Source organism: Armigeres subalbatus, chromosome 3, assembly GCF_024139115.2.
Source record: "Armigeres subalbatus isolate Guangzhou_Male chromosome 3, GZ_Asu_2, whole genome shotgun sequence".
Classification (NCBI taxonomy): Eukaryota; Metazoa; Arthropoda; class Insecta; order Diptera; family Culicidae; genus Armigeres; species Armigeres subalbatus.
In genome coordinates, this window is record NC_085141.1 from 103694209 (window position 1) to 103708508 (window position 14300).

At 30.6% G+C, this 14300-nt stretch overlaps 2 protein-coding genes across 2 annotated transcripts in view; both read left to right on the forward strand.

Annotated features, from left to right (window-relative positions):
- LOC134224765 (thioester-containing protein 1 allele R1-like) overlaps nucleotides 1-5377 on the forward strand; it is a 29551-nt gene extending 24174 nt beyond the window's left edge. The window contains exons 10-13 of the mRNA XM_062704326.1: nucleotides 3347-3640; nucleotides 3703-4961; nucleotides 5022-5175; nucleotides 5235-5377. Of these exons, the coding sequence (XP_062560310.1) occupies nucleotides 3347-3640; nucleotides 3703-4961; nucleotides 5022-5175; nucleotides 5235-5323 (1796 nt within the window). The 3' untranslated portion in view covers nucleotides 5324-5377. The remainder of the gene's footprint in view (nucleotides 1-3346; nucleotides 3641-3702; nucleotides 4962-5021; nucleotides 5176-5234) is intronic.
- Nucleotides 1-14300, forward strand: part of LOC134224766 (pyrokinin-1 receptor) — a 680810-nt gene that overhangs the window by 162833 nt on the left and 503677 nt on the right. The gene's annotated exons all lie outside the window — the stretch shown is intronic.

Consider the following 14300-nt stretch of genomic DNA (forward strand, 5'->3'; position numbering starts at 1 on the left):
GTGGTGTGCCCCCGAAAACGCGAGCACTTTGAAACTTGGATTCTGTCAGGAGTGACCTTAACTGCAAAAATTTGTAGAACTAAGAATGTCCTATTCGGTAATTTCTATTGACTTGCTATTGACTTTGTATCGAGGATAATAGATCTTAATAGATCAATTTGTCTGAATTTATTTGGACAACTTAGAACATCCGGCTTGAACATATCTAGACCGTAAATGATACACATGGACTCTAAGGGCTTGTATGAGTTGTTATTGGATTAATATTGAACCCAGTTGTCTTGGTAGACCAATTTGTCTGAACTCCATAATGATTTGGAGAACTTGGAACATCCAATTTTGACATTTCTAGATCGTAAATCTTGCAAATGGTCTCTAAGGACATGCATGAACCCCATGGGTCTAGGTGGACCAATTCATCTGAACTCCAGAATGATTTGAAGAATTTAGAATATGCGGTTTGAACATTTCTAGATCGTAAATCGTGCGCATAACCTCTAAGGGTCTGTATGGACACCATGGGTTGCTATTGTTATTGGCCACAGGGCATACCGACCATCCCACCTTGACGCTCCCTAACTTGACTACCTTGAAGGCGTCCGCTGCAGATAGCCGAACCAATGCTACCTGCGTCCCTGCCGGACCTTTCCGTAGCCGAACGGCTGCGGTGGGCGTCTCCACTTCACACTGTCGCCGCAGTGCCGTGACGAGCTCTTCGACTTCGGTGATCTCGTCCAGGTCTTTAACCCTTAGATTCACCTCCATCGTGAGTGCCCTCACCTTGACCGTCTCGCCTAGGACTTCCTCCGCCAACTTGTTGTAGGCGGCGCCCTTTTGCGAGACGCCCCGCTTCAGCTCGAGGATCATCTCGCCCATCCGGGTACGACTTATTCGACGTACGTCGGAGCCGAGTTCACCGAGCTTGACGTCACTCCTCATCGCCTTCAAGACGTCCGTGTACTTAGCCTCGTCCGTCTTGATGACTAGGGCATCGTCCCTGAAGCGATTGGCGCCTACCCTAGACTTCTTGCTACCCTCATTCGCCTGGGCCTTCTTTTCGGCCCTTGACGTCTTCGGTTTCCTCTTGTTCTGGACCAGGGTCCAGGAGGCGTCATCCCCCTCTATTTCCCTGGTCTGGGGCGGCTGAGAGTTCTCACCCAAGCAGCACAACTTGTTTCACTACTGAACATTTCACAGTGTTGCAACTATTCGGAAAGAAACAATCTTTGCGTATGTGCCATCACATATAACTCTCTTGCAATCTAAAAAGCGCAAGAGGTGGACCCTACGGAAACATCCTTCGATTGCAGTTAAATTGCAAAAATGTAGCAAAATACTACAGCGGAAAAAAAAATAAAAATATAAAACTGGATTCGATTTATGCATCTTGTGATTGATAGTCCTTCACTCAACCGCAGCACCATTCAACACTTCGAAGGGACTGCATGTTGACTAACCATAAAACCCATACGATTATGAAGTTTTGTACTCGGGTTTTCTGTTACTTGATTGCACCATCACCGGAAAAAAATGTGAGTTGTCAAAACGTTGGACGATGCTAAATTAAACATGAAGACACACTCAACTTATTTGTAACTTAATTTAAACAAACAAATAAATTTTGAAAGACGCATTGAAGTTACATGATAAAAAAAATGCAACTTGATGATTTTGTTTCGTGTTTGCAACATAAAGTGCAGTATTCTTTGGTTGCTTTTTTTTTCCAAATGTCAAACACGTACTGCATTGCAATGTTAATGAAACATTGATCACAACTCGAACGTTTTCGACATCTTGATGCAACTTTTTCGTGCTTTGGTGTTTTTCCAATGCCTTCAATGAAACTGAAGAGAAACAAGGTGCTTTTTGGAAGATGTTGCGTGTGGTGTGCTACTTGGGCAGCCTGCCGTAACCCCTTACCACCGTCTTTCCTGGGTGGACGGACCATTCCAGGTCCTTCCTCCCCCGGTTTGGGAGGTACCTGTCCGGGATTCAGCTTCCCAGCCCCACTACCCTTGTTTGGGGTAGTAACCCTCCGCGTTTTGGAGCGGCCCCCAGGGAGCTCATCCCCTGGAGACTATCTCCCCCATTTTTGTGTCATCTCCGTTGGAGCAGTCACCCTCGACGAGCCCACGAACACTTGAGCCTCTGTCTGGGTAGACTTTGGCACCACCATCTTCGCTGGCACGCCTTCGGTCGATTTGACCTTGCCCGAGTCCGCGAATCCTTGGGCCTCAGTCTGGATAGACCTCGACTCCACGGATTTCACGGGTTCATACTTGACCGTCCCGACCGCCCTCTCCAGCTTGACGTCCAACATCGACTTTCGAAGTTTCAGCAAGCTCCTCTCGAGGTCCTTACGGATATTATGCTTCGATGACGCAAAGTCGATGATGGCGTCCAGCTGTTCCGTCGCCACCTCGAAGGCCGAAAGCCCATCGCGTTTGCAATACATCGCCTCCACAAGCCATTGGCCGTCAATAACCTCTACCGGCGTTTTTTAGCCGAGATGAAGGTTAAGTGACCCACGCTGGCGCTGCGCACTGAGCTTCCGACTATTGCCTCTGGCCTCCTAGGCGGAGACCTGAACAACCCACCTCTTGCGAAGGGGTTGTGGCCTACACTACTATCACTAATTGAAGAATTGACTTGTTATCCATTTTGGACCCACCAGTTGCTCGGGAAAAAAGGTCCACCACGCCAGAGCCCAGCATGACGCGGTAAGGGACAATTACTGTGGAGGGTGCCCAGGTACCCCACAGGCTCCGTTAAAGGCCTAGCTCATTATTTCACCCCCCTGGCCATGCATCCCCTTGGCACGGGTCGCTTAACGCCTTGGGATTAGGGGTTAGGGACGATGGTCCCTTTGGTCGCACCCACTCACTCTAGCTGATGTCAGAAGGACAACAGTGCCCAGGCTGCTGCACTACCAGCTAAGTACAAAACCCTTAGCTGGCGGTCGATTGTCATCGGAAGACCCGTGGAAGCGTGAGATTGGAACTTGTGAGGACCAGAGCTGTGTAGGTCGCTCCTTCCCAGATGTTAACCCACCATTTCGCAGCCCATATGTATGTATGTTTGCATGTATGTATGTGTGTGTATGTGTACAAAATTTTGTAGACACACTTTTTGGAACTCGCAACAAGTTCCATTCGACTGAGAATTGTTTCCCATTGTTTGCTATTGAAAATTGCCAGATTGGAATATGGGACCAGAAGTTATGGCCAAAATACTATTTCCTTTTCGGAAAACACGCTAAAAAACACTCACTCATATTTTTCATTTTTTTTTTCACGAGAAAGGCACCAACACCGCTAGGTGGATTAATCAGGGTTTTTTATTTCAGAGAAATGGCGCAAGAAAGCAATATTTGTGCCCACACACCAGCCGAAATCAATTTCATTCTTGATTAAAGCCAAAAAGCTTGGTAATATCGCCATCAAAATCGAGGCAGTCAACGAGCTAACCTCGGATGCGTTAGAGCACATGCTTCGCGTTACTCCGGAGAGTCGACTATACACAACAACGGTGGCTAATTTTATCAACCTTCCTTCCCACGGTTTCCAGACATTCGATGTAAACATTGGCATATCTAGGAATGCCGATCCTGGTTCCACTAAAATTGAAGTTTTCGTAGATCGTAAGTATAACAAGCACTGCGAAATTGTATTCCAACTAGAACTATTTTTTTATTTCTTCAAGCATATTTCCTGGCATCGACTGCGCTGAACTTGAATTCAATGTTTAAAATACCATACGGCGGCGCAAATTTGAATCTACTAACATTCATTCCAAATGTTGTTGTGCTGGATTATCTGACGGAAACAGAGACGGAAGCTCCAGAAATTATGCAGAAGGCAAGGGACTATCTTTCCAGTGGCTACCAAAATCAGTTGAGCTACAAATATGCGGACGGAGGTTTCGGACAATGGAAACCTCAAAAAGGCAAATCTAGCCTGTTTCTGACAGCACTGGTTGGAAGCAGTTTCATTACGGCATCCAAGCATATTACGATCAAAAACGCAGAAATAATCCGTACATTTTCCTGGATTTCCGGCAAGCAGAAGCCGGATGGATGCTTCAAAGAAGAAGAAGGCACTGAAATAGTTTACGCACCTATGCAAGACGGATCATCGTCCGTTGCTCTGACAGCGTTTATTGTGGCTGCTGTTAAGGAAAATAATAATATCGCAAGTCAGTTCACTGCATTGTTAGAAAAGGGAGAAAAATGTGTGGCTGATAACTTTTACAAACTCACGAAAATCCACGACATAGCCTTGGCAACCTATGCACTGTCGTTGACAAACCATAAAAATCGCGAGAACTTCCTAAATACACTTGTCACGGATTCTATCAGGGACGATACTGGGCGACACTGGGATGGTGGTGAGATGAGCGTTGAAATAGCAGGATATGCGCTTCTGAGTTATCTGGCACAGGATCGTATGGTCGATGCCATTCCCATCATGGAGTGGTTGAACAAGCAACGATATTCCTCAGGTGAATTTAAAGGTGTTCACAGTTCATTTGTTGCTCTCAAAGCGCTCGGAAAGATGGCTTCATATCTCACTGGTAGAAGTAATGAATACAGCGTGCACATAAAATATGGCGATCATATAGAAAGATTTGATGTACCGAACTCTAATTCTTTGAGTGCGATATCTCATGAACTTCCTGATAATGTTCGCAAATGTAACCTCACTTTTACGGGAATTGGTTTTGGTTTCGTTCAGCTGACCTATCAATACAACATGAACATCCAGCTGGCGGCACAAAGCTTCAATCTCGACGTGAACGTGCTGAACCCCGGTGACTACAATGTTCTGAATCTGAAGATTTGCATGAGCTATATACAGAAAGAATCCCATACAACATCTGGGGTAACTTTGGTTGAGGTGCATGTCCCGAGTGGGCTTGTGTTCAACGAAAATGCGGTAAAAGAGTCCACTACAAGAATAAGGGTAAGCGTTTAGTGTAAGAGCATAAATTTTTGGTATTCAAACTGATTCTTACATCCGTAGAACATCGAAAGAGTGTTTGATAATACTGCGATATTTGTATACTACAATGCGTTGGATACCAGTCAGGTTTGCTTTGAAGCTACTGCACATCGGAAGTACAAGATTGCCTTGCACAGACCGTCATACGTTGTGGTTTACGACACCAATAATATGGGTAACAATCTGCACTCCCTTCACTTCAACAGTATTTCATTGCCATTTCTGTAATTCCAGCAAGTTTCGCGATAAAGACCTACGAAGGCACCGTTGCACAATTATGCGAAATTTGTGACGTTGAAGATTGCAAATCAATGCGTTGCTAGGTTCCGACAAACTGTCAAATACAGTGAAAGCGAGCATTATTTAAAATAAATCGATTTTCAAAATCAAATTCTGTAGTTTTACTTTCCAATATTACGCGACCGAAGCAGTTGACCCTTGACCCGCAGACTTGATCCTATCGTGACAGGTTTGGAAAATGATAAATTGGTGACTATTGTTAAATAAAGCACAATCTATAATTAGGGTGATGCGAGGTAATGTTACCCTAGGATGTAACATTGGCTCATCACGCAATTTAATTAATAATTCAGAAAAAATACATCGTTTTGTAGAGAATTATTTATCTTATGCTTCTTTTAAAAAAGTGTATCAGGTATTGTTGATTCATAAAAAATAGAATAAAGAATAAAGAATAAAGAATAAAGAATAAAGAATAAAGAATAAAGAATAAAGAATAAAGAATAAAGAATAAAGAATAAAGAATAAAGAATAAAGAATAAAGAATAAAGAATAAAGAATAAAGAATAAAGAATAAAGAATAAAGAATAAAAGAATAAAGAATAAAGAATAAAAGAATAAAGAATAAAGAATAAAGAATAAAGAATAAAAGAATAAAGAATAAAGAATAAAAGAATAAAGAATAAAGAATAAAGAATAAAGAAAAAGAATAAAGAATAAAAGAATAAAGAATAAAGAATAAAGAATAAAGAATAAAGAATAAAGAATAAAAGAATAAAGAATAAAAGAATAAAGAATAAAGAATAAAGAATAAAGAATAAAGAATAAAAGAATAAAGAATAAAGAATAAAGAATAAAGAATAAAGAATAAAGAATAAAGAATAAAGAATAAAGAATAAAGAATAAAGAATAAAGAATAAAGAATAAAGAATAAAGAATAAAGAATAAAGAATAAAGAAAAAAGAAAAAAGAATAAAGAATAAAGAATAAAGAATAAAGAATAAAGAATAAAGAATAAAGAATAAAGAATAAAGAATAAAGAATAAAGAATAAAGAATAAAGAATAAAGAATAAAGAAAAAAGAATAAAGAATAAAGAATAAAGAATAAAGAATAAAGAATAAAGAATAAAGAATAAAGAATAAAGAATAAAGAATAAAGAATAAAGAATAAAGAATAAAGAATAAAGAATAAAGAATAAAGAATAAAGAATAAAGAATAAAGAATAAAGAATAAAGAATAAAGAATAAAGAATAAAGAATAAAGAATAAAGAATAAAGAATAAAGAATAAAGAATAAAGAATAAAGAATAAAGAATAAAGAATAAAGAATAAAGAATAAGAGATAAAGAGAGAATAAAGAATAAAGAATAAAGAATAAAGAATAAAGAATAAACAATAAAGAATAAAGAATAAAGAATAAAGAATAAAGAATAAAGAATAAAGAATAAAGAATAAAGAATAAAGAATAAAGAATAAAGAATAAAGAATAAAGAATAAAGAATAAAGAATAAAGAATAAAGAATAAAGAATAAAGAATAAAGAATAAAAGAATAAAGAATAAAAGAATAAAGAATAAAGAATAAAGAATAAAAGAATAAAGAATAAAGAATAAAAGAATAAAGAATAAAAGAATAAAGAATAAAGAATAAAGAATAAAGAATAAAGAATAAAAGAATAAAGAATAAAGAATAAAGAATAAAGAATAAAGAATAAAGAATAAAGAATAAAGAATAAAAGAATAAAGAATAAAGAATAAAGAATAAAGAATAAAGAATAAAGAATAAAGAATAAAGAATAAAAGAATAAAGAATAAAGAATAAAGAATAAAAGAATAAAGAATAAAGAATAAAGAATAAAGAATAAAGAATAAAGAATAAAGAATAAAGAATAAAGAATAAAGAATAAAGAATAAAGAATAAAGAATAAAGAATAAAAGAATAAAGAATAAAAGAATAAAGAATAAAGAATAAAGAATAAAGAATAAAAGAATAAAGAATAAAAGAATAAAGAATAAAGAATAAAGAATAAAGAATAAAGAATAAAAGAATAAAAGAATAAAGAATAAAGAATAAAGAATAAAAGAATAAAGAATAAAAGAATAAAAGAATAAAGAATAAAGAATAAAAGAATAAAGAATAAAGAATAAAAGAATAAAGAATAAAGAATAAAAGAATAAAGAATAAAGAATAAAGAATAAAGAATAAAGAATAAAGAATAAAAGAATAAAGAATAAAGAATAAAAGAATAAAGAATAAAAGAATAAAGAATAAAGAATAAAGAATAAAAGAATAAAGAATAAAGAATAAAAGAATAAAGAATAAAGAATAAAGAATAAAAGAATAAAGAATAAAGAATAAAGAATAAAGAATAAAGAATAAAAGAATAAAGAATAAAGAATAAAAGAATAAAGAATAAAGAATAAAGAATAAAGAATAAAAGAATAAAGAATAAAGAATAAAGAATAAAGAATAAAGAATAAAGAATAAAGAATAAAGAATAAAGAATAAAAGAATAAAGAATAAAGAATAAAGAATAAAGAATAAAGAATAAAGAATAAAGAATAAAAGAATAAAGAATAAAAGAATAAAGAATAAAGAATAAAAGAATAAAGAATAAAGAAGAATAAAGAATAAAGAATAAAAGAATAAAGAATAAAGAATAAAGAATAAAAGAATAAAAGAATAAAGAATAAAAGAATAAAGAATAAAGAATAAAGAATAAAGAATAAAGAATAAAGAATAAAGAATAAAGAATAAAAGAATAAAGAATAAAAGAATAAAGAATAAAGAATAAAGAATAAAGAATAAAGAATAAAGAATAAAGAATAAAAGAATAAAGAATAAAGAATAAAGAATAAAGAATAAAAGAATAAAGAATAAAGAATAAAGAATAAAGAATAAAGAATAAAGAATAAAGAATAAAGAATAAAGAATAAAGAATAAAAGAATAAAGAATAAAGAATAAAGAATAAAGAATAAAGAATAAAGAATAAAGAATAAAGAATAAAGAATAAAGAATAAAGAATAAAGAATAAAGAATAAAAGAATAAAGAATAAAGAATAAAGAATAAAGAATAAAAGAATAAAGAATAAAGAATAAAGAATAAAGAATAAAGAATAAAGAATAAAGAATAAAGAATAAAGAATAAAGATAAAGAATAAAGAATAAAGAATAAAGAATAAAAGAATAAAGAATAAAGAATAAAGAATAAAGAATAAAAGAATAAAGAATAAAGAATAAAGAATAAAGAATAAAGAAAAAAGAATAAAAGATAAAGAATAAAGAACAAAGAATATAGAATATAGAATAAAGAATTTAGAATAAAGAATAAAGAATAAAGAATAAAGAATAAAGAATAAAGAATAAAGAATAAAGAATAAAGAATAAAGAATAAAGAATAAAGAATAAAGAATAAAGAATAAAGAATAAAGAATAAAGAATAAAGAATAAAGGAATAAAGAATAAAGAATAAAGAATAAAGAATAAAGAATAAAGAATAAAGAATAAAGAATAAAGAATAAAGAATAAAGAATAAAGAATAAAGAATAAAGAATAAAGAATAAAGAATAAAGAATAAAGAATAAAGAATAAAGAATAAAGAATAAAGAATAAAGAATAAAGAATAAAAGAATAAAGAATAAGAATAAAGAATAAAGAATAAAGAATAAAGAATAAAGAATAAAGAATAAAGAATAAAGAATAAAGAATAAAGAATAAAGAATAAAGAATAAAGAATAAAGAATAAAGAATAAAGAATAAAGAATAAAGAATAAAGAATAAAGAATAAAAGAATAAAGAATAAAGAATAAAGAATAAAGAATAAAAGAATAAAGAATAAAGAATAAAAGAATAAAGAATAAAGAATAAAGAATAAAGAATAAAAGAATAAAGAATAAAAGAATAAAGAATAAAGAATAAAGAATAAAGAATAAAGAATAAAGAATAAAAGAATAAAAGAATAAAGAATAAAGAATAAAGAATAAAGAATAAAAGAATAAAGAATAAAGAATAAAGAATAAAAGAATAAAGAATAAAGAATAAAGAATAAAGAATAAAGAATAAAGAATAAAGAATAAAGAATAAAGAATAAAGAATAAAGAATAAAGAATAAAGAATAAAGAATAAAGAATAAAGAATAAAGAATAAAGAATAAAAGAATAAAGAATAAAGAATAAAGAATAAAAGAATAAAGAATAAAGAATAAAGAATAAAGAATAAAGAATAAAAGAATAAAGAATAAAGAATAAAGAATAAAGAATAAAGAATAAAGAATAAAGAATAAAGAATAAAAGAATAAAGAATAAAGAATAAAGAATAAAGAATAAAGAATAAAGAACAAAGAATAAAGAATAAAAGAATAAAGAATAAAGAATAAAGAATAAAGAATAAAGAATAAAAGAATAAAGAATAAAGAATAAAGAATAAAGAATAAAGAATAAAGAATAAAGAATAAAGAATAAAGAATAAAGAATAAAGAATAAAGAATAAAGAATAAAAGAATAAAGAATAAAGAATAAAGAATAAAGAATAAAGAATAAAGAATAAAGAATAAAGAATAAAGAATAAAGAATAAAGAATAAAGAATAAAGAATAAAGAATAAAAGAATAAAGAATAAAGAATAAAAGAATAAAGAATAAAGAATAAAGAATAAAGAATAAAGAATAAAGAATAAAGAATAAAGAATAAAGAATAAAGAATAAAAGAATAAAGAATAAAGAATAAAGAATAAAAGAATAAAGAATAAAGAATAAAAGAATAAAGAATAAAGAATAAAGAATAAAGAATAAAAGAATAAAGAATAAAGAATAAAGAATAAAGAATAAAGAATAAAAGAATAAAGAATAAAGAATAAAGAATAAAGAATAAAGAATAAAAGAATAAAGAATAAAGAATAAAGAATAAAGAATAAAGAATAAAGAATAAAGAATAAAGAATAAAAGAATAAAGAATAAAAGAATAAAGAATAAAGAATAAAGAATAAAGAATAAAGAATAAAGAATAAAGAATAAAGAATAAAAGAATAAAGAATAAAGAATAAAAGAATAAAGAATAAAGAATAAAGAATAAAAGAATAAAGAATAAAGAATAAAGAATAAAGAATAAAAGAATAAAGAATAAAGAATAAAGAATAAAGAATAAAGAATAAAAGAATAAAGAATAAAAGAATAAAGAATAAAGAATAAAGAATAAAGAATAAAAGAATAAAGAATAAAGAATAAAGAATAAAGAATAAAGAATAAAGAATAAAGAATAAAGAATAAAGAATAAAGAATAAAGAATAAAGAATAAAGAATAAAGAATAAAGAATAAAGAATAAAGAATAAAGAATAAAGAATAAAGAATAAAGAATAAAAGAATAAGAATAAAGAATAAAGAATAAAGAATAAAGAATAAAGAATAAAGAATAAAGAATAAAGAATAAATAATAAAGAATAAAGAATAAAGAATAAAGAATAAAGAATAAAGAATAAACAATACAGAATGAAGAATAAAGAATAAAGAATAAATCATTGATAATAAAGAATAAAAAATGAAGAATATATAATAAAGAATAGCGAATAAAGAATTAATAATTAAAAATAAAGAATAAACAATACAGAATAAAGATTAAAAATAGAAAGAATGAAGAATAAAGAATAAAAAATAAAGATAAAAAAAATAAAGATTAAAGAATAAATAATAAAAAGTAAAGAATAAATAATAAAGAATAAAAAACGAAGAATAAAGAATAAAGAATAAAGAATAAAGAATAAAGAATAAAGAATAAAGAATAAAGAATAAAGAATAAAGAATAAAGAATAAAGAATAAAGAATACAGAATAAAGAATAAAGAATAAAGAATAAAGAATAAAGAATAAAGAATAAAGAATAAGGAAAAAAAAATAAAGAATAAAGAATAAAGAATAAAGAATAAAGAATAAAGAATAAAGAATAAAGAATAAAGAATAAAGAATAAAGAATAAAGAATAAAGAATAAAGAATAAAGAATAAAAAGAATAAAGAATAAAGAATAAAGAATAAAGAATAAAGAATAAAGAATAAAGAATAAAGAATAAAGAATAAAGAATAAAGAATAAAGAATAAAGAATAAAGAATAAAGAATAAAGAATAAAGAATAAAGAATAAAGAATAAAGAATAAAGAATAAAGAATAAAGAATAAAGAATAAAGAATAAAGAATAAAGAATAAAGAATAAAGAATAAAGAATAAAGAATAAAGAATAAAGAATAAAGAATAAAGAATAAAGAATAAAGAATAAAGAATAAAGAATAAAGAATAAAGAATAAAGAATAAAGAATAAAGAATGAAGAATAAAGAATAAAGAATGAAGAATAAAGAATATTGACAATAGACACGGAAATAACAATAAAACTGACAAAATGATTTGACTCTGACAATACAATTACAAAAACGACTTCAAAATATTACGCAGTTAGTTATCATACCTCTTAATTCCCTTCGATTCAGCATCTTCTAGAACGACATGTTCCGTGTACGGCTGACAAACTGCTTTGAAAGGAATTAAATCGTCGAAGAGGTTCTACCAGAGACGTAAAAATCGACCATTAGACTTCCTAGATCAATCATCAAATTTAAGTTCATGTATTGTTTGGAAACTTTTTTTATATCTTTATTGGCGAGAGTTTCAGCCCAAAGCTAAAAAATTAAATTGCTGAGTTGCCCTTTATACATGGAGATACTGGTGGAAATACATTTTAGTTCGATAATATTTCTTGAAAATTGGTCCAATTGTCCTTTTTTTATTTATTTGTGAGAATTCCCAAAAGTATCTAAATTTTTCTATCAAATCTCCGTTCGATCATAGTACAGAATCAAAATAATTATTAAACTTAAAAATAAATTGAGGAATAGTCTGATTCCCCGAAGAACGGCGCACCCAACTAATAAATGTAGCTTCGCTCATTATCCTTAATGAGAGCTTAAAATATTCTTCGAAAATCCCTTTTCATATTTTTTTATATTTTTTTTTTCGTAGAAACTTTGTTCAGAAAAAAATGTTCGATTGTCGCCACACAAATGCTTGATTTCGCAAATTAAATTTTAAAACTCTCCTTGAATTCAACCCTGTATTAGCGTGAAAATGAGGAAACATGGAAACGTCAAGATATATTATCTTGCTGCAGTCTGAACACCTCGTAATAATTGGATACCCTTTCATTTAACAAAGACATAAATAGCCCAATCTGAATAGGCTATAAGATGTTTCCTCATGCGAAAATCACGAGTAAGGTAGATTACATCGTGAAATACTAAAATTATTATTCGTGTAAAAGTTTCGCATGGGCAGTTAACAACGCGCATTTTTGCCTACTATGCAGGAGTCAGGACAACGTCTTCTGCGTCGACTAGTATTAAATATAATTTATGTTTCATCTACGTGTTTTATAATTCATTATACTCAATATTTTCAGTGAATTTGTCTTATTAATTTTTTGGCAAGCATTTCATTTTATTTTTAAATTTCATTTTATTTTTATATTGTATATATATATAATCATTTTTCAATGAATGCTTATGCCGACAGAGATTTTTTTTTTTCGATACAGGATCGAGGTCCAGAGATAGCGGTACGCTTCAACCGAAACACTAATGTATTAAGTTGTGATTATAGGAAGTAGTTAATTGTAGCTTAAGTTAACGATGAAATTGATGTTTCAGTGTTGGCAGTGTTGGAGCACAGTAGCTTTACAGGATTATCTGCAAGATCACTATTTCATATATTTTCTACATATGACCAAATTTTACTTACAATATAACATATTTGACTGTATTTGAGATGGGGTTGGGAGGGTGCATCAGGGCATCAATGAAGTTACAACTGGACAACGAAGTGGTATTAGTCGTTAGCTGCTATTACTTTTATCTCCAACAGTTGTTAACCAGTTGACGCGCCCTTCTTCTAACAAACCATCCCGTGGAAAGCTTGACAAGTATTGCAAATTTCATTATTCTTTTTGTTGGATCATTCTGCTGGAAGGAGATTCTTATTTTCCCGTGGGTTTCGTGTAAGTGTCTCTGCTTACAGGTCCACCACCCCCATTTTTGGCCCTTCATACAGCAAAATGTTGAATTCATAATGATAGTGAAATTTGACCTTAATGTCAAATGGAACCGCATGCAGAGCAAGACTCAAGCTAGGATGGTGGCTAACTACATACATACATACATACAGAGTTTCAGCCCAAAGCTGGCTCGTCTCGTGTTTAGAAACTCATTACCTGTTGAATCTTGTTTGAAAGCTATTCCGATGCTGTTAAGACCACCATAGGCCCATGATTCGACGTTTTCTTGAAGTGAGCTTCAGAATATGTAGTGGTTAAAACAGTAAGTAAAATTTTTCTGATAATTGCTTGGTGAATGGTTCTGAACTTTGGCCCGCATTGGCCTTTTGATTCAGTTTTAGAAGATTTCACTAAATAATCTTCAAAATTTTAGGCGTTTATTATTCATCAAGATCCAATGCGATGTTATTGCTCAGAATACGTTTCCATTAGTTTTCTAATTCATCATCAACTAATAATAAAATTGCTATGCTCGAACCCGTTCCAACAGAGCGGTACAGTGTAGCAAGGGCAGAATAAAAACGAACCCACAGCAGAAAAAAAGGCAACACGAAGAGAGTGTGATAGCTGAAGTGCAGGAGAACATGGATAGAAACGATATGCGGAGGTTTTACGCAACTGTCAATAGCGTACGGCATAAGACTGCGCCAGTGCTCGCCATGTGAAATGGCCGAGAGGGGAATTTGCTGACAGACAAGACTATGGTGGCAGCCAGGTGGAAGGAGCACTTCGAAGATTTGTTGAACGGTGAAAATGAAGGTGTATTAATGAGCAGGATGGACATAGTCGGCGACGGTCAAGCTGTGGAGCCACCAACGCTGGAGGAGGTTAAGAAGGCTCTGAACGAGCTGAAAACAGTAAAGCTGCTGGAAAGGACGAGATCCCGGTTGAGCTTCACAAACACGGAAGTGAGCAGCTGCATCAATCAATCCAACACATTATCCAGAAAATATGGTAGGATGAAGAACTGCCAG